The sequence below is a fragment of the Mustela nigripes genome, chromosome 3 (assembly GCF_022355385.1).
Source record: "Mustela nigripes isolate SB6536 chromosome 3, MUSNIG.SB6536, whole genome shotgun sequence".
Classification (NCBI taxonomy): Eukaryota; Metazoa; Chordata; class Mammalia; order Carnivora; family Mustelidae; genus Mustela; species Mustela nigripes.
Genome location: NC_081559.1, coordinates 37780067 through 37800595, shown reverse-complemented (window position 1 = coordinate 37800595; position 20529 = coordinate 37780067). Strand labels below are relative to the sequence as shown.

Here is a 20529-nt window from a genome sequence, read left to right as displayed (position 1 = left end):
GGCACTTGTGGTTAAGAACACAGACTTTCAGTATATATTTAAACCTCAGCTTTACCACTTATTTGTCATGAAATCTTGGGGAAATTGTCCTCTTTGAGAAGAACTTCAGTTCTGCAGGCCATACAGTCTGTATTGTGATTACCTAATACTGCCATTGTCCTGTGAAGGTGGCCATAGATAATACATAGACTGTGCGCCAATAAAACGTTATTCCATAGACACAGGTGGTTGGTCCAATTAGGCCTATGCCATAGCTTAGAGATGTCTGATCTATGAGACAGAAATAATAAATAATCACTTACCTTCAAGGGTTGTTGTAAGAATGAAGTTGGTTACTCCTGTTTCTTGGCACCTGATAGACACTCAACAAATAGAAGCTGTTACCTTATTCTTCTTATTATTATCTTCACTCTTTCTAAGTTTATTCCAACTCCATCTGTGCCCATGAATCTATGGCTGTAAGACTGACTGGATGTGCAGAACAAATTTCACAATGGAAAATTTCTTTTCTGAATGGAGATCTACATGGGAGGAACACAGATCTGGGAACATAATAAACAGGAAACGTGGGGGCTCTCTGTGGCTCCAGGCCCTGAGGGTTCCACGTTAGGAGGACAAACCCCTGCTATTTCACTTCAAAACAATAAATATGTAAAACTAAGATAGCAGTTTTCCTTTGTAAAGTGACCCGGTACATGGCATTATGTTCCTAACTACTGGGGTATGTTTTTCTTTCATGTGGTGGTAGCTTATCTACGCAACATTGAGGGTTTTTTTGTTTTTGTTTTTTTTATTTATTTGACAGAGAGAGATCACAAGTAGGGAGAGAGATAGGCAGAGAGAGAGAAGAGGAAGCAGGCTCCCTGCCAAGCAAAGAGCCCAATGCGGGGCTCAATCCCAGGACCCTGGGATCATGACCTGAGCCAATGGCAGAGGCTTTAACCCACTGAGCCACCCAGGTGCCCCTACGTAGCATTTTTAACATCTAATTGAAGGCACTCTTTGTCATTTGAAACCAACTGTTCAGGGTTGAAAAACTTGGATATTCTCCCACAGTATATTATCTTAACACAAACTGAGATGTCATCCCACCAAAGCTCAGAGCAAAAAACTATGCCGTGCAAATGTTTATGTTTTTAGTAAGGTTGTTCTGTATTAGTCTTGGCATCTTGGGAGTCAGTCTGGGGTAATTAATGAGGGCTGGTGACTGTTTTGGACAGAAGCAGCTGCGAAAACAATGATAAGTGGCAGCTAGTGAGTTGTCCCTATCCCACTTCCCATCCTTCACTCCAATCAAAATCTCAGTGTTGGGCGCCTGGGTGGCTTAGTCGGGTCAACAACTGACTGTTGATTATGGATCAGATCATGATCTCATGGTCGTGGAACCAAGCCCCACACTGGGCTCCACACTTAGCACAGAGTCTGCTTGTCCCTCTCCATCTTCTCCTCCCCCTGCTTTCTCTCTCTCTCTCTCTCAATAAATAAATAAAATCTTCTTAAAAATTCATAATCTCAGTCTAAACTCTTGAGTCAAGTGCCGCTTGGGTGGCTCAGTGGGTTAAGTCTCTGTCTTTGGCTCAGGTCCTGCAGGAGCTGCAGGTCCTGGGATGGAGCCCAGCATCAGGTTTTCTGCTCAGCAGGGAGCCTGCTTCCCCCTTCCTCTGCCTGCCTCTTTGCCTACTTGTGATCTCTCTCTGTGTCAAATAAATAAATAAAATCTTAAAAAAAAAAAACCTTGAGTTGACTCAGTGCACAACATTTTGGATTCCCTATAACTGGGGTTGAGTGCACCTGCTATGCTAACCTCTTCAGAAAAAGAAAAAAAAAAAAACAAAAGAAAAGAAAAAAAAATAATGGAACTTGATATTAAGTAAAATATATTTATTTGTTTGTTTATAAATTTTCACACTTGCTCTTAAGAAGGTGGTCTTATAACACTAACCATATAAATTATCAGAAGATATCAGCATTTTGCTTTTACTATTACAATGGGAAATGAGAGCAAAGTAGAAACACTTCTGACTTAAAAGATAGGAGAGGACAAGGTTATAAAGTGCTGTGGCATTTCGCTGTGAAATGGTATGTCAGGCACAGAGCAGTGTAATTCGTCCACATGAAAGCTGTCCGTGGGGGCAGAGAGACAACACCGTAGCTATCTATTTCCAGCTGATGGGATTGCCACGTGGGATCTAACATGGAAAATGAGTGGGAAGAGGGGCAAAGTGTTTCAAGGGCTGAGGGTACCAGGCCCCTGCAGGATTTTAGGTTGGTGGTATTCATTGGTTAGTTGGGTTTTTTGCTTGTTTTGACCAAAAAATATAATTGGGTTATAAGACATCCAAATTACTAGGGCTAATAATCACGGGAATAATCTAATAACCTGTGTTATTTTAACTGTTACCAGCAATAACCAACGTATCAGTAACTCATTTTTCATTGTTATTTACCGTTAGCATCTATTGTTATGTTATATTTTCCATAGGTAGTAAGTGTTTTCAAATGGCCTTGTTTGTGCTCCTGCTGATTCATGCTGACTCTAGAACGCTGTGCCTGCCCATAAGCTTTCAGTCTCAGTTGATTAAACACAACATAGGAAATGCTTCAGCCGCTGACATATTTGCATCAATGTTACGAAGGAGCTGGAGCTATTTATGCAGTCGTGTTGCGCACCAACTGCCCATACACACAGTCCCGGCGCACACGTGGTGTCTAGCCATGTTCCCGCCCTGAGTGAAGTCGGGGACTTCGGGGAGAAACAAGGCTGCAGGACCTGTGCAGGAGCGCGTGCTTCCAGCCTGCCAGCCTCTCCCCTGCATCACCCCGGCGGAGGCCCTCCTGGGAGGCGAGGGCAGCCCGGCTCTCTCACCAGTCAAACCTTCGCTCTGTGCTTGGACTAAATCCAGAACAACGCTGACAGGCTCCTCAGCTACCAGGAAGCAGACTGCGCTCACTTTCACAGATGTCGCTGGAAATCTATGAGTGAGTTTTAAGGGGGTGAGTTTTAAGGGATGAGGGGTTAAAACCTGGTTGGGTCCGAACACAGGGTCAGCAAAAAGGAAAAAAAGAACCCAGCACTAAAGTCGTGGCCCCGAGCCGTTCAGGAGGACTTGAGTGGGGAGATCAGCACCTGTGGATGCTCAGGGCATCACAGAAAATTCCCCTGCTTGGGATGCAGGGGGTCATGTATTATTTCTTCCAGGCACTGAAGTGCAAATTGCAGGAAAGTAGAAATGGTAACTGTTCATAAAGTGATGGGAGGTTGACAGCTACGTTTTTCTGTAGCGTAAGAGGAGTCATCAGATAAATCGCTGCTTTGAGTGTGATGGGAGTGGGGGTTGGGGTGGGGGAATTCTTCATCCTCTAGAAAGCACAGGAAGAAAACAATTTGCAAATTACCCATCTCAGGGATATAGAGTTTCCTCCTCTCAAATGGTACTGTTTTTACCCCCTCTTCCAGGTTAACAGATCACAAAGGGTACTTGGGTTTTCACTCAGTTACTCACAGCTTGTGATCTTAAAAATCCCCAGGGTAGAAGGCGTAGCTGTTCACATTCCTAGAGGGAGGACCAGATCCCAGGCTGTCCACAAGCAGGGACAAAGCCTGGCACCCAGGGGCCACATGACAGGGCCCTGAGTTCAAATGGAGGAGAAGAGAGCTGGGGAGGCAGCTGTGCCCCCCGGACTCCTGCGGCCCCTGCCCCGCCCCATTGCCCATGGGGATGCCGGGCCACCTCTATCAGGCAGAAATCCTTCCAAATGCCTCAAAAAAAACAGATATGTAGTAAAAACCTGTGAGTAATCATTTATTGTTTGTTTCTGTGCAGCAGAAGCCTCTTTTCTTACAGGTGTCTCGGCTTTCTGTCCCACAGCCCTTTGTGGGGGCCACGAATTGGACCCTTCTAGAGGGGGACTGTGGTTCAGGCAAGGCCCTGCCTCGTCAGGTTGGGTGGCCTGTGTTTGCAAACCCAGGAGGCTTTCCCTATGGCTCCTTGAAGCAGTAAATTCAAATCCGAGTTCTTAGTCGAAGGAAACAGAAGAGATTTGGACACAAAAGGGAACTACCGCGAGGCCTCGACCCCCACCCCCGCTGCAGGGAAGAAAATGTGTCCCTAAAATTGACTGTCTCTCTGGCTTCCTTGTCTGTGTTTCCTCTTGCGAAGCTGTCGCTGGAGCTGCAGCTTATTGGTGAAGAACATCTGTCTCCAGCCCACGTCCTCGGCCAGGGCGCGCATGTCCGGGGTGATGATGTCGCAGGTGGACTTCACTATCTTCTCCCACAGTTTGTCCGATGTGCATAGCTGTGGGCGGGAAGAGCCAGAGTTTATGTCAGACGCAGGATAAGGACAACTCACTCACTCACAGAATCCCTCCAATTCCTGTCGTCTGTGAGATACTGGAGGAGATGTGACGTGGGCACGAAGGCGCACCAGACACGGTTCCCATCTCCTTCCTCTCCTCTTGGAGGAAAGGCAAGTGCACGAATGCCTGAAGGACGAAGCGATATTTGATTCATGGAATAAACCAAGTCATGATCTCATTTAAGAGTAAAACTGTGGGCGCCTGGGTGGCTCAGTGGGTTAAACCTCTGCCTTCAGCTCAGGTCATGAACTCAGGGTCCTGGGAACGAGTCCTGCATCAGGCTCTCTGTTCAGCAGGGAGCCTGCTTCCTCCTCTCTCTCTCTCTGCCTGCCTCTCTGCCTACTTGTGATCTCTGTCAAATAAATAAATAAAATTCTTTAAAAAAAAAAAAGAATAAAAATGCAAGATAGCTATAAATAGTACATATAAGATATTGCCTTTTTTTATTTAATTATTTATTTGTCAGAGAGAGAGAGAGAGCACAAGTAGGGGGAGCAGTAGGCAGAGGGAGAAGCAGGCTCCCCACTGAGCAAGGAGCTGGATGTGGGACTCCATCCCAGGACCCTGAGATCATGACCTGAGCTGAAGGCAGATGCTTAACCAACTGAATCATCCAGGCGCCCCATTTACAACATTATACAGTTAATTTATATATACAACATTATATTGTTCATTTCCAACGAACCACCTAACAGAGGCTGACAACGGTGTAACCGACCCTCCTCCCAGGGCTGCAGTACCTTCTCAGGCAGGAGCATTGTTAACTCCTGCTGGGCTTGCCTCCATTTTATTTTATGACTACTATTTTTTTTTTTTTTTAAAGTAGGCTCCACGTGGGACTTGAACTCTCAACCCTGAAATCAGGAAAGCTGAAACCAAGAGCAGGTCGCTGAACTGACTGCGCTAGCCAGGCGCCCCCTGATTTCCCTTTTCATCAGTTCCATTCAGCGGTTCCATTTCTGGAAAATCCAGAAGTGGAAAGCTCTAGGCATGGTGGGCGAGCAATGAAAAGCCCAGGGTACCTTTAACCAATACAATAGTGTCAGAGCACATTGGCCTGGGCACTTCCCTTCTGCTCGATCCCCTCTCAGACATGGTCCAGCTGTCCGAACCTCCACAAAGACGTCTCTTACAAGGAGGCAAAGAAAAGCAGGAAGCCGGTGGGCCCTTCAAAGATTGATAACGGATGGCACATACGCTAAGGGCAAGAAATTTTGTGTTCATGGCCACATTTATTTATTTATGTATGCCAATTTATTTCATAAATTATTTACTACTAATCAGAAGCAATCTCGTATGGGATACAGTGAAAGAAAGGAAGGCATTCAGTCAACTTACACACAATGTTGCAGGAGAACCATGGCGGGCAAGGAAGGCAGATCCGTATCTAGAATGGGGCCAGGATCCGGGAAGGACAAACTGCTGCTTCCTCCGTGATGAAGTCTGGGTGTTACTGACCCATCCTTGCCAGGGGCCATTTTGTTCCTGAACCCAGCAAACAGGAGGGTGCCTGGGGAAACGCACTGCCTTTCACAGAGCAGAGCATTTGACCCACCGAATTACTGAAAACCTTCTCTGCATTAGTGCCTTTTGCTGAGCAGTCCCATGGGACACAGATATCTTTATCCTCCGGCTTACGCTGAGAAGTCCATCCAAATACCCCTTCCCTAGGAATCACCACAAATCTCCAAATCTGGTTCTCTTCAAGACGTTGACCGTCTAGCCAGAACAGTAGCGTTTAACCAGGAGAAATCCAAGAGTTGTTTTTCAAAAAACAGAAACTTTCCTAAAAACAAATTCTGGTCTTGACTCTAAGGCCCTGGGGTACTAGCTGTCCTTTCCCTCTGGAGGCGTGCCCAGGTGTCAGCAAGGACCCAGACAGGCCCCCGCCATGGAGGCTGCAGACCCTCGAAGCATCATTGACTCTGCGGGTTCGTGAGAGGCACAGGGCACACAGCTGCTTACAACACGATCCAGACCAGCAGCTGGGCCCCACTTAACGACTGGCGGCTTTCAGCTATGTGGAAAAGCACACTCAAATTGCATACGTACCTTGAAAACTTAAAAAACATCCACAAGGAGCTGTGGCTGCTTTCTTATGGTAGCAATTAACTCTAAGGCACGGGTCTTAGGTTTAATTTATTGAGATGGCAGGCCTCTCCATTTTTGCACAGCTCATCTCTACCCTGTTGGCGTGCGCATATGTTGCCAGAGCATCTGTGGTATAGGCTACCTCCTGCTTATCGGGATGACATCGTCAATGTCATCAACATCATCATCAGCCCATAGGACAGCGCCAGGATCAACAGCTCTGTGGTCTGAGACCACAGCCAGAGAACTAACGGGATCCAGATGCAAAATGAAGAAGGTGTACTGTCCTGCCCATCAGGGGAAAGCAAGTCCACTGTGGTGTGCTTCCTGGAAAGTCCAGGAAGACAGGAGGATGGCGTGCGACAGGGTGGTGGCAAGGGAGGAGGTGAGAGATGGCTGGACTGTAGATCTGTTTTGAAGGTGGAGCTCATAGACTTATGAATGAATTAGATGAGAGGTGAGAACAAAGAGAAGAATTAACAATGAGCTGTTTGGCTTGAGCAGCTGGGTGGATGGTGTTGCCAGTGACTGAGAAAATAAGACTGTGGGAGAAGCAGAATTGGTCTGTAGGTATGTGGCAGGGGGCAGGGGTTGGGGGAGATGTCAGAGGTCTGGTTTTGGCATGTCTATACTCCTTCTAGGTGGAAGTGCTGAGCATGCAATTAGACTTAAACGTAAGGAGTTCAGGGGTGCCTGGGTAGCTCAATGGTTAAGCATCTGCCTTTGGCTCAGGTCATGATCTCAGGGTCCTGGGATCAAGCCCTGCTTTGGGCTCCCTGCTCAGGTAGGAGCACAGGTAGGGAGCCTGCTTCTCTCTCTCCCACTCCCCCTGCTTATGTTCCCTCTCCCGCTGTCTCTCTCTATATATCAAATAATTTAATTTAATTTAATTTAATTTAATTTAATTTAATTTTAAAAAGTCAGAAGTTCAAGGAGACAACCTGGCCTGGAAACACACGTTTGGAAATTATCAATGTGTAAATACTATTTAAAGCCCTCGGGGCGCCTGGGTGGCTCAGTGGGTTAAGCCTCTGCTTTAGGCTCAGGTCATGATCTCAGGGTGCTGGGATTGATCCCTGCATCAGGCTCTCTGCTCAGCAGGGGGTAAATAAATCTTTAAAAAACAATAATAATAAAGCCCCGGGATTAGATGCTATCACATAGGTGTGACTGTAGAGAGAGAAAATGCCCAGGGAAGAGCTCTAGGACATTCCAACATGAAAGCAGTCAGAAAAGCAGTTTCCAATAAGGGAGTCTGAGAATAAGGAAGAAAGCCCGAACAGCAATCCAGTGTCTCAAGGCTGCTGAAAAGACAGGAATTTACAAGTGACTGGTGTTTTTGTAATATCGTGGGCAAATGGTAACCTTGACAAGAGGTTCCCATGGCAGAGTGGGGACTGAAAGCCTGGCTAGAGTGGGTCCAGGAAGGGACAGGAGAAGACAAAGTGGATATAGCAATTATGGTCACTCTTTTTTTTTTTTTTAAGATTTTATTTATTTATTTGTCAGAGAGAAAGAGAGAGAGAGCAAGCACATGGAAGACAGAGTGGCAGGCAGAGGCACATGGAGAAGCAGGCTCCCACTGAGCAAGGAGCCCGATGTGGGACTCGACCCCAGGACGCTGGGATCATGACCTGAGCCGAAGGCAGTGGCTTAACCAACTGAGCCACCCAGGCGTCCCTATGGTCACTCTTTTGAGGGAATTTTGCTTGAAGAGCAGAATAGGGAATCAGGTCAAGGCATTTTTTTTTTTTAATGTGCTGATGGAAATGACCCAGTAGTGAGGGTAGGACTAGTGACAGCGACAGCTGCATGCGCAAAGTGGCTGAGCAGAGGAGCTGAAACGCACAGGTGGAAATGTGGCCTTGGGTAATAAGGAGGAGAACTTCTCACCGGGGACAGGAAGTTTACAGAGTTGATGGACAGAGGGATGAGGGGAAGGGACAGCAGGGCAATTCTCTGGTGACTCCTTCCAATTCCTCCATGAAATAAGAGGCCACAATATCAACTAAGAGTGAGGAAGCAGGGGACTTCAGGAGAGAGAAGACGGTGTAACAGAGACATCTTGGAGGGTAAAGCAGAGTAAGAAACTCAGTTTCTAAGACAAAAGGTATTTTATGTATAATGTCATCTTCGGTTCTGAGTCGGTTTTTAATGCCAGACACGTTCAAAAAATATGGTCCCAAGAAACACGGAAAAAGAGAAGTGAAAGAATGAAGGCCTCTTGTTTCTGAAGATGGGGAAGCAGGGCCCTGTGTTCAAGACAGCACACTGTTACGATCCTGCCTGCGGGTAGATGCATCTTGATGTGTGTGCGGCTCCGTTCTGGACAGCTGGTTTGTACAGCGCAAGACGGCAGCATCTCCAGTCCCATATGGTCCCCTGAGCAACCGGCTCTGGCCAGCTGGACATGAGGAAAGCAGTAGCCTTTACCATCTAACCTGTGGGCTCAGACTAGTATGAATAGTGCAACATCGAAGGGTTGATGCCCCAAACACTGGGTCATGGGGAAGCCCAGCTGCCTCCCTTATCTCTGGGAGGAAGGCCTGAACGATTACCAGGCAGCCTCCTCCCCCAACACACACACACACACACACACACACACACACAGCGGACCTGCTGACAGCTCCGGCCCTGGACACAGCCCTGCTCTGCCTGTTACTACCGCCATTTCTACCTGTCCCTCACAAGATGCACCCCGCCCTGAGTATTAGGATTGGAACCCACCCCAGCATTCAAGAGCGATCTAAAGGGGAACAGTGGATGCCCCTGATTTCTGTCCTCCTATTATGGGCCACCATTTCAGCCCACCTGGCTTGTAGGGGACACTTACTCCTCTCCCCACCCCTAGCCCCAGGCAACCAAGCATTCTCACTAGCACTACCCAGAGCCTGGCCTTGGCTCTGTCCTGCCTTGCTCTCCTGCATCCTAACTTCCTTCTAGGGAGGGGGAGACACATCAATGTCCCATCTATTTCAGGATACCATTACATTCCATTTTAAGCAGAAATCAGCCAGGACTTTTTACTTTTATACTTTTCTATATTTTTATGCTACTCTAAAAGTACTCTAATAAGGGAAAAGAAGGAATTACAAATAGAAATGAATAGTAAAAGAAGGCATAAGAACTTAAGATCCTTTCTGCATAAATATCAAAGCATAAAGTATTACACATTCACATAAAGGTTACCGGGACACAGCAACACTGAATCTTCTGATATTGACAGCCCCCCAAGCATTCTGATATTGGTTAAATCACTGTTATCTTAGCCCGTCTTCAACAGTCCTTCAAGGTCTAATTTCTCTATTCAGATCACAACATATTCTAAATATAAGCAACAAAGGGAAACTCTTAGAAAATGTCTTAATATTTAAAAATTAATGGATCTTCCGATCCTCCTATAAAAGATTTGAACTCTTAACACCAAGGTAGATGACTACCCCTTTACCAGCACGATACATCTCAGGATATAAGTGTGCCTCATATAATGAAGAATTATTGAAAAGAACTATGAGATTTGGAGGGAAAGAAAAGAATTCTCAAAAGGGAGCTTAAACTTTCACCAGTGTAATTTCATTTGTGACTCGTATTTTATACTGGAAATACTTACAGTTTGTTTTATATTATAAATTGGTCTACATAATGCCCCCATTTAAGATGTCCAAACCCTGGGGCTCTTTGCTTGGTAGATGCCAGGCTGAGAAACACGAGGTATGCGTCCTGGCTATGGTTCCTGGGACTGTGAGCCAAGGCACAGCTAATCGTGGATTTAGCTCCCCCTGGTGGTGGTGCATGAACCTAACATACATGATGCTATCTAAAAGTTGAAGGGGATCCGAGGGCTTATCTAGATAAGACCCCTCCTTTTACAAATGGAGGAATTAAGGGTCTGTAAGAATAAGGGTGGGGCGCCTGGGTGGCTCAGTAGGGTGGGCCTTCAGCTCAGGTCATGATCTCAGGGTCCTAGGATCAAGCCCCGCATCGGGCTCCCTGCTGAGCAGGGAGTCTGTTTCTCCCTCTCCCTCTTCCTCTGTGTTCTCTCTCCCTCAAATAAATAAATAATCTTAAAAAAAAAAAAAAAAAGTGCTGTCCAAGACTCCTGGTGGGGAGTGGCTGACCAGGGAACAGAACCCAGCTATCTGTCTTCGTCCGATTTAAACACCTCCCCATACCTGTACACAGCGAAGCTAGGAAAACACCCCACCACCTCCACCCCCAAACTTCCAACCTTTCTCACAGTCTCGTGAGACCTTTTATCTGTACCATTTTAATATCAAATTCTTGGACTGGATTCAGAATTGGGTTGCTGTAAACACAAGCAAACACACAGATGCTGGCTCCGACTCAGACCCGCCCACCGACCAGGGTGTGGGCTTCCCATCTCTATTTTCACCTGCTCCCCAGGTGCTTCGTCTACTTGGCCAGACATGGGAACCACAGTCATAGGGAGTCTGCAGCTGTCCCTGAGTCATGACCAAGATGAGTATGTTTATATGCCAATCACCATCATCGTCCTGCCGTGTCTGGGCTTTACCCTTTCATCTAACTTCTGAGTTCTTTCGGGTCTACCCTGCTGTAGTTTGCTGGAAAGGGATAGGATCAAGGCCTGGTGCTTCCTGGGCCAAAACAGGTTCCCTCTTGGCAGATTACCTGGCAGGACTTTGGGTCAATCACAGAGCTGGCCCTCGGCTGCCTTTCTTGTATCCCATGACACGAGATTCACCTTTCGAGGGTGTGATCATCTTAACAAAGCTCCCAGAGGATTCCTCTTTGTTGTTCGCCCTGAGAAATACAACCACCCAACATCCAGGCTTTCAGGAACTCATCTATGGAGACTCCACTGCTGGGTAAACATAGAATGAGAGCAAGAGCAGAGAGTGGGAGTTAAGAGAGGTGGGTCGGAAGCAGGACATTCCTAGGGAAGGGAACAGTACAGCAAATGCCAAAAGCCCAAAAGAGCCTTCCCAGTGCATGAGAGATGGCGAGGAGAAAAGCCAGCAGAGAATCCTGGAAAAAGAGATGGGTCAGGGAGTAGAAAGCCTAAACAGGCCCTTTAGGCGTGACAACGAAGGGGTTACTGTGAACAAGGCCGGGGACATTTAGTTATATTTCTGAGGCATGGCAGAGGAGGAAAAGAAGATGAGGAGGTTGAGAGTAGCCTAGTGGCTTTGGGAATTTAGGACGTCATAAGACCAGTGACATTTTTGGAAATCCAATAAAACAAAAATTAAGAACCAAAATAAGATGGCTAACTTTTTAAATTTTTTCCAAGTTTGGATAATTTGTTAAAATGATCAGGTTTTATGGCCATTATTTCATAAAAGAAGGGGCATTTTGGGACACCTGGGAGGCTCAGTCAGGTCACGATCCTGGAGTCCCAAACTGAGTCCTGCACTGGGCTCCCTGTTCAGCAGGGAGTCTGCTTCTCCCTTTCCCTTAGCTTCTCCCCTGGCTTGGGCTCTCTCGTTCTCTAACTTGCTCACTCCTTCTCAAATAAATAAAATCTTAAAAAAAGAAGAAGAAGAAGAAGAAGGAACATTTTAACTCTTCCCAAAATAGGAAGGCCTAACCTCCAATAAAGGATGGTCATTTAGACTAGTTCATTTGGTAAAGCATGAAACCCTCAGTCACAGGGTCGTGAGTTCAAGCCCCACACTGAATATGGAGCCTACTATTTAAAAAAAAAAAAAAAAAAAAGATGATGATCATCATCATTTAAATGGAATAAACTTGGTTTGATAACAAACCCTTCATATCTCATTTACTTACTGTTTTCATTTCATCATGGATTATAAAATTCCACTCCCATTGATGATGCTAGTTTCCTGAGGGTGAACTACCCTGTAAACTTGTTTTGTTTTGTTCTGTTTTGTTTTCCCAAGGAGAAAAGGAAAGAGATTGGCTGCAAATCGAGTCTAGAGTTTTTGAATTCTTAAGGATGAGGCTGATTTGAAAAAATTTCCGAGAGGAAAAAACAAATGAAAGAAAGATTTAAAAATAGGAACTAAGGGGCCTGCTTCCCTGCCTCTCCGCCTGCCTCTCTGCCTACTTGTGATCTCTGTCTGTCAAATAAATAAATAAAATCTTTTAAAAAATAAAAAATAAATTAAAAAAATAAAAATAGGAACTAAATGCAATATAGTATGCCAGACTGGTTCCTGAAACAGCAAAAGGACATTAGTGGAAAAACTGATGAAATATGAATAAAGTCTGTGGCTTAGTTAATAGTATTTTCTCAGTATTAATTGCTGAGTTTTGATAAATATCCCTGGTTATATAAGATGTCAGTGTTAGGGAAAGCTGTGAAGGGTATATGCAAACTGTGTGTATTATCTTTGCAACACTTACAAATCTAAAATTTTTTGTAGGAGCGCCTGGATGGCTCAGTCATTACACACCTGCCTTTAGCTCAGGTCATGATCCCAGAGTCCTGGGATCAAGGCCTGTCTTGGGCTCCCTGCTCAGTGAGGAATCTGCTTCTCCCTCTGCCTCTGCCATCCCCCTTCCCCTGCCCCTCATGCTTGTTCTCTCTCTCTTTCTCTCAAATAAATAAATAAAATCTCTTTAAAAAAATAAAACTATTTGGGGCGCCTGGGTGTCTCAGTGGGTTAAGCCGCTGCCTTCGGCTCAGGTCATGATCTCAGGGTCCTGGGATCAAGTCCCGCATCGGGCCCCCTGCTCAGCAGGGAGCCTGCTTCCTCCTCTCTCTCTCTCTGCCTGCCTGTCTGCCTACATGTGATCTCTCTGTGTCAAATAAATAAATAAAATCTTTTAAAAAATAATAATAAATAAATAAATAAATAAAACTATTTGTAAACAAAAAGGTTTTTAAGGCCACCTAGGTGGCTCTGATTCTTAATCTCAGCTCAGGTCTTGATCTCAGGGTCGTGAGTTCAAGCCTTGCATTGGGCTCTGCACTGGGTATGGAGCCTACTTTAAAAAAAAAAAAAAAGCTTCTTAAAAATAACAACAACCCAAAAGAGAAAGGAGATAAGTGGCAGACTAAAGTCCCTTGACTCAGACCTTGGAGCCAGGTGGCAGGCAGCACTGGCCTCTCCGAGGAGAGGAGCACCTCCCTCCCAAAGGTCGGAGGAAAAGGGTTAGAACTTGGACACAAATAATTTGCTAATAAACTTGCCTGCAGAAATTTGAAATGGAAATTTTTTTCTTTTCATTCGAAATGGAAATTTTTTTCAAGGAGGCAAATAGCAAGACAAAACAAAGTAATTAATAAATGTAGGTGAAAACTAAGTAAACGGTATACAGATAAAATACAGACTGAAGACAGAAATGAGAAGTAACGATTACATGGAGAGAAAAAGGCACAGCAGCCCTGGACCATTCTCCATCTTCAAAAAATTCTGCTCTGCAAGGATACCGAGAACTGAAATCAGCAACCCAGAAAAGGCTTCCTTTAGAACAGCAGGTAAATTACGGAGGATATTTCCAAGACAGCACTGAAATAATGGCAGGACGCTAAGAGGGAGCCATCGAGAGTGGAAGGGAGCAACACCTGGGGAGAAAACAGTTGCTCTGCGTCAGGAATAAATTACACAAGACACCGCGGTTGCTGCCACTCTCTGACGAATCCTTCCATTTCCTTTTGGGAACAAGCGCAGGCCCTGGCAGAAGTTTTCAATAGATCCTGACTAGTATATTCTTGTATTTAAAATACTTTTTTCATTGAAAGTAGGAATAATCAGCTTCTTATCAGCAGCAAATCTTTAATACATATTTTAATGGAAAAAAATATATAGTGATTAATTATAATACTCCCTTCTGGCTCTCCATTTTTAGGGGGAAAACCAAGTAAAAACATAAGCTTTTATCCTCAAAGAGGATACATGAAATAATATAGGTTATATTATTTAAAATGTATATATATCAAGAAATATGACAGCATGATTGTGAAAAAAAGTGTTGCTCTTTTAGGTAATAAGATTATGAATTAGGGGCACCTGGCTGGCTCAATCAGTAGAGCATGTGACTCCTGATCTCAGGGTCCTGAATTCAAGCCCCACATTGGGTCTGGAGCCTACCTAAAAATAAATAAATAAATAAATAAATATAAATAAAATAAAAATGGGTGAATACAGTCTTAAAGATTTTTTTAAGCATTTTATTTTATTTTATTTTTTACTTTTTTTTTTTTTTTAAAGATTCTATTTACTTATTTGACAGAGAGAGAGGGAACACAAGCAGGGAGTGTTGAAGAGGGAGAAGCAGGCTTCCAGCCAAGCAGGGAGCCCAATGTGGGGCTCGATCCCAGGACCCTGGCATCATGACCTGAGCCGAAGGCAGACGCTTAACCAACTGAACCACCCAGGAGCCCCAATATTTATTTATTTTTAGAAAGAGATGGATCTGATGCATGTAAGGGGAGCAGGAGAGTGAGAAAGAGAAAGGCAAGCAGACTTTTGCTGAAAGTGGAGCCCTGTGCAGGACCAATATCATGACCCTGAGATCACAACCTGAGCTAAAACCAAGAGTCAGATGCTTAACTGACTGTGCCACCCAGGCACCCCATGAATAAATGTCTTAAAAAAAAAAAAGATTATGATTTAATTCATCTTGGGAAATGTTGCATGCTCTTTTATAAATGGTCATTGCCCCAGTATATTACAACTAAATACCAAGTTAGGTTTCTTCTGTTTCAAACAAAGTCCAACTCTAATTAATTTAAGCCAAAAAAGGATTTCATGGAAGAACGATATGTGCATTTAGGAATAACTAAAGGGGCAGGAACGAAGGCATCTTCCAGGATCCAGGGAGAGGGACCAACAGTGGTTGCCTCAAGGCCCTGTCATTGGGTGAAATCCGACCAAGTGCATCTTCTGATCTCATCATTCTGCTGAGGATTCAAAATGGTGTGAGAGAGTCTATTTCGTCAGCCTGGGCCATGGAGGAGGACAAGGCACTATGATGAGCAATTTCCCCCAAACCATCAACATTGTGAATAGGTAATTCTGCAAAGGGCTGTTAATGGAGGAAATGGAGACAGATAGAAGACTCACTACTCCATGCCTTCTTTCATGTGGCCATGCCTCCGCCTGCACTGTTGCCTGGACTTGGAATGCCCCTCGACCTGAAATGCCTCTAGTCTTCCAGACCACCTCGTGAGCTCTTATTTTACCTTGAAAATCCAGGAAAAAAATAACTCCTTCTGTGAAGCCTGGCAGAGGAAATCACTTTGCACTCTTTGTGTACCTCATACATACATCCTTTGTTGAACTGCTCACATTATACTGTAATAATCTGTATCTGTTAGGGCCTCTCCTGTTAGACTATAAGTTTCTTGAGGGCAGGAATAATGTCTTTTCATGTCTGCTACCTCTGTGCATAAAACAGTGCTCATAATCAAGGAAGTATTCAACGGATGTTTGCTGAAATGAATGCAAACAATAAACTATGAGGAAGGAAGGAAGGAAATAAGAGAGGGAGGGAGGGAGGAAGACGAACTTTGAGGAAGCACAAGAAAAAACCCGCATAGACACAAAACCATTATCTGTTACCTGCGCAAATCTGCGTGACGTTTGAGAAAGCCTGGCAATATCTTCAAGATCCAGATAAGAAATGATATTCAGGAGCAGATTGTCTGAGAGCCGTTCAAGGAAGTCAAATTTACCTTCACATAAATTGAAGACATAGTCTAATATTCTTGCACCAAATATTAAGGCAATTTGGACTGTAATTCAAAGAAACCAACAAACCAACAAAGTTACCATGTGCAGACAGGTTAAAAACTATGATCGTTATCAGTAAGTTGTGCTAGAAGGCATTGTTCCCCAGGGAGTAATGTTGGATTATTCCCACCTTCACCAAGCTGTCTCTGGTGACATGCATTTGTGAGACATTTGTTTTCAAGCACTGTCCCTGCCATGAGATTGGAACCTCTGAGGGACACTCACTGTTTTAACCCAGTGATGAACCACATCCCCTTGACTTCATCAACACCAAATTCCAGTCCAGGCAACTGACTCCCGGCTCTATCCTCACTGTCACACTGTATGGGCAAAGATGCTGGTCCATGTGGGTTTTCTACGACCCTCCTTCTCCCCACATTGGTCTGAAACATATTAATATCTCTTAATTTTAGCTGATTTTTGTTCCCTTGTTGTTATACATAGTTTCTCCACCAAACTTTCTTTTTCCCTCTTTCCTTCTTTCATCCCTACCTTCACATAATGGAAAAAATATATAGAGAAGCGATGAGGAAAATAAGTGGCTAGTTCATGAAAACGGAGTTAACTTTTGCCTGATATTTTCTATACTTTTCAGTTATTTCCCAATTGGAAAACAGTTCCAAAGAATCAACCAATTATAATGGTCTATGTTAAATATGTTCAATGCAAGAATGTTCGTTTGTTTCTTTTTTTAACTCAGTTCCCTTAAAAACAACAATTAATTTATTAATTCCCATTAATAAATGGGAAACCATGTTTGGAAGGATACATATTCAAATTGTAATAGTGGTTAAATCTGGGTGGTGACTTTCATTTTCTTTTTTTTTTTTTTTTTTTTTTTTGTTCATCTGTATTTTCTCATCTTCCTACAATAAATCTGTGTAACCAGTGTAATTTTTTTAGATCCAAGAAGGAAGGAAGGGGGAAAGGAAGGAAGAAAAGAAGGGGGGGAGGGAAAAAGGAAGAGAGGAAGGGAGGGAGGGAGAGAGGGATGAAGGAAGGAAGGAAGGGAAGCCCTGTACCTCCTCATATGAGGGAGGAAGACACAGTGATGATGGAGTAAGCATGTGGATTCCAGTGATCCCAAAGCTGGGAACTTTCTTGGTTTCTTTTTTTTTTTTTTTTTTAAGATTTTATTTATTTATTTGACAGAGAGAGATTACATGTAGGCAGAGAGGCAGGCAGAGAGAGGAGGAAGCAGGCTCCCTGCTGAGCAGAGAGCCCGATGCGGGACTCGATCCCAGGACCCTGAGATCATGACCCGAGCCGAAGGCAGCGGCTTAACCCACTGAGCCACTCAGGCGCCCCTTTCTTCGTTTCTTGAAGCTCCTTTTTTCCCTTCTGACTCTGAAAGCATCACTAAAACTAGCCTTTCTAGAGACCTGTTCTTAGAAAAGAGAGCTCCCTATTCTACATGAACTAACTTGCTCCTTCCTGCAATACCCAAGATTTGGGAACCACCTTCCTTCCTCGGCCAGGAGCGTTCCGTCCGGAGCAAGTAGAATGGTGCTGTCAGGAACCCTGACTGGGCTCTGGGCAGAAGTCAGCAGAACTGTGATTCAGCTGGTTGATGGGTCTCTGATTTCAGGATGGATGTGGGGTGAGGGCCATGTTTATGTCAAAGCTCTAATTGTGCAACTCAGGAGAGCCAGGTATATAAGATTTCTCTCCAAAACTGGTTAGTTCAGCATTCCAAAGGCATTAAGGGTTTTAGTGGCTTCTGAATTCCAAGTGCTTCCAATTCGAAGCACTTCTGAAGTCCAAGGGCTTTCCAGAGGAAAAAAGAACCCTGTCAAAACTTCAACTCTAAAGGATAGGTATCATGGAGAACTCCCAGCCCACCAGCAGAATAAGAAGCAAAGGCAATACTTAGTTAATGGAGGGAGAAAAAAGCCCTAGCATAAAAACATCCCTTAATATAACTGGAGATGTTTGTTCATTTTTAAATGCCAGTAAAACATGTTCAATGCATCTTTAGATGTATTTTATGAAGCCTCTACCAGTAAAGTCCTTAAAATGTAAAAATTATAAAAGGATGTATACACCTAGGGATGTAATGTGACGGTTTCAAAGTGTATGGGTGTTGGGGTATCTAGAAAAGTATTTTTTGTTTACTTGTATTTTTTTATGTGGCCAACAGTTACTTCTTTTGAAATAAGAAACAAAAAAGTTAAAACAAAATCCATTTTGAAAAGTAAAATCACTACCTTCCTGTTGGACTGTGTGTTCATCAACCTCCAAGATGGCTCCACAGAATCTCTTCTCCTGGATTTATTTCTCTGTGTTTCCATCCCACACTGAGTTAGGGCTGATCTATGAAACCACTAAGATACCGTCTAAATGACATTCCAAGTCTTTATCATAAAAGACAGTGGGGATTCTGCCTTGCTGCTGCCTCTTGGATCACTCCCCCCGGGAGAAGCCAATACCATATGCTAACAGGGCTCAGCAGCCCTCTGGAGAGTTCCATGGGCTAAGAAATTGAAACTTCCTTCCTGGCTACAAATGCCACTTTTTCGTCAGCCACGTATGTGAGTCATCATGGAATCAGAGCCTCCAGATGACTGAGGCTCCATGCAACACCACACGAGACCCAAAGACTGAGCGAAGCTGCTCCCAAATTCCAGACCCACAGAAACCGTTTGAACTAATAAACATTTATTATGGTTTTAAGCCATTAAGTTTCTGGGCAGTTTGTTACACAACAGGAGACAATAAGGATTTGGGTACTTCCAAGTGTTGTGGTGCGATAATGGATGTGGGAGTATCTTTGAAATTGGAATGCGTATGGAAAATTTGACTGAGTTTGAGGAGGGTGTTAAGTGCAAGGCTGAAGAGCTTTCAACAAATAGTATAATATGGGGGGCGCCTGGGTGGCTCAGTGGGTTAAGCCGCTGCCTTCGGCTCGGGTCGTGATCCTAGGGTCCTGGGATCGAGTCCCGCATCGGGCTCTCTGCTCAGCGGGGAGCCTGCTTCCTCCTCTCTCTCTCTCTGCCTGCCTCTCTGCCTACTTGTGATCTCTCTCTGTCAAACAAATAAATAAAATCTTAAAAAAAAAAATAGTATAATAAATAACTAAATGGCTGGTTAGTAGAAGCTTGGTAGACTCTGAGGAGGTTTTACGGGCAAGGGTTCAAAGGAAAGTGAAGAAAATATGATTAAAAACTGGAAGGTGGGAGACCCTTGTCATGTAGTGGCAGAAACATTATTGCCTACTGAGATATGTGAAGTAAGAAATAGACTTAAGGGGAGGTGATTCAGCTACGTAGAATTCCAAGTGTTGAACATGCTATCTGACTTCTTCTTGCTGCTTAAAGTGAAATGTGAAAGCAAAGAGAGAAGCTAAAGGAGGTTTCTTAAAAAGCTGCCAGGGATCTGCTGGTTTTGAATGTTCTCTGCCTCCTCAGATGGCAAACAATGCTAAAATCAAGAAATGGTTCCAAGGCAAAGATCAAATCCCGAACAAGCTCAGGAAAACCTGGTATGAAGATGAAGCTGAGTGCATGGCTGGAAAATGCTTTGTTAAGAACCATTCAGTTGGGGCGCCTGGGTGGCTCAGTGGGTTAAAGCCTCTGCCTTCGGCTCAGGTCACGATCCCAGGGTCCTGGAATCGAGCCCCGCATTGGGCTCTCTGCTCAGCAGGGAGCCTGCTTCCTCCTCTCTCTGCCTCTCTGCCTACTTGTGATCTCTGTCTGTCAAATAAATAAATAAAATCTTAAAAAAAAAAAAAGAACCATTCAGTCAAATGTTAGTGCTTCCAAGAAGCTGAAGGGTATTGCCACTCGGGAGTCAAGAGCAGAAAACCAAGGCAGAGAAGGGCTTGTTTCAAAAAGGTGTGCAGGTGTGGTTTTGCTTAATGGAGTGAACCCAAAAAAAGTCAAAGACAACTATGACGTTTTTAAGAGAATTCTATGGGTAGGAACACTGCTTGTCAGCTTGAACTGAAAGGGTCAGAGGCAGTGCAAAAGGAAAAAGACTCCAGACACTCAAACTCCTACAGGCAGGAAGTAGGCTGAGAAAACTCAACCCACAAAGATGGGTTACCTTTTGTGGACAAGGAGGATGACTCAGGATGGATCCAAGGGTCCAGGAGGTAAAACCAAGAGCCATGAAGAATTAGTAGAGCTCCTGAATTCTCATCAAGAACTGATAACCTCGGGACGCCTGGGTGGCTCAGTTGGTTGGACGACTGCCTTCGGCTCAGGTCATGATCCTGGAGTCCCGGGATCGAGTCCCGCATCGGGCTCCCAGCTCCACGGGGAGTCTGCTTCTCTCTCTGACCTTCTCCTCGCTCATGCTCTCTCTCACTGTCTCTCTCTCAAATAAATAAATAAAAATAAAAAATCTTAAAAAAAAAAAAAAAGAACTGATAACCTCACTGAACTCTACCTCTGAA

The 20529-nt window shown here is 44.4% G+C and overlaps 1 protein-coding gene across 1 annotated transcript in view; it reads right to left on the bottom strand.

Annotated features, from left to right (window-relative positions):
* Nucleotides 1–3537: 3537 nt before the first annotated feature.
* The window catches only part of FBXO36 (F-box protein 36), a 52428-nt gene continuing 35436 nt past the window's right edge, over nt 3538–20529 (bottom strand). Inside the window, exons 5-6 of the mRNA XM_059395479.1 lie at nt 15963–16135; nt 3538–4298 (exon numbers count right to left, since the gene is read on the bottom strand). Of these exons, the coding sequence (XP_059251462.1) occupies nt 4110–4298; nt 15963–16135 (362 nt within the window). The 3' untranslated portion in view covers nt 3538–4109. The remainder of the gene's footprint in view (nt 4299–15962; nt 16136–20529) is intronic.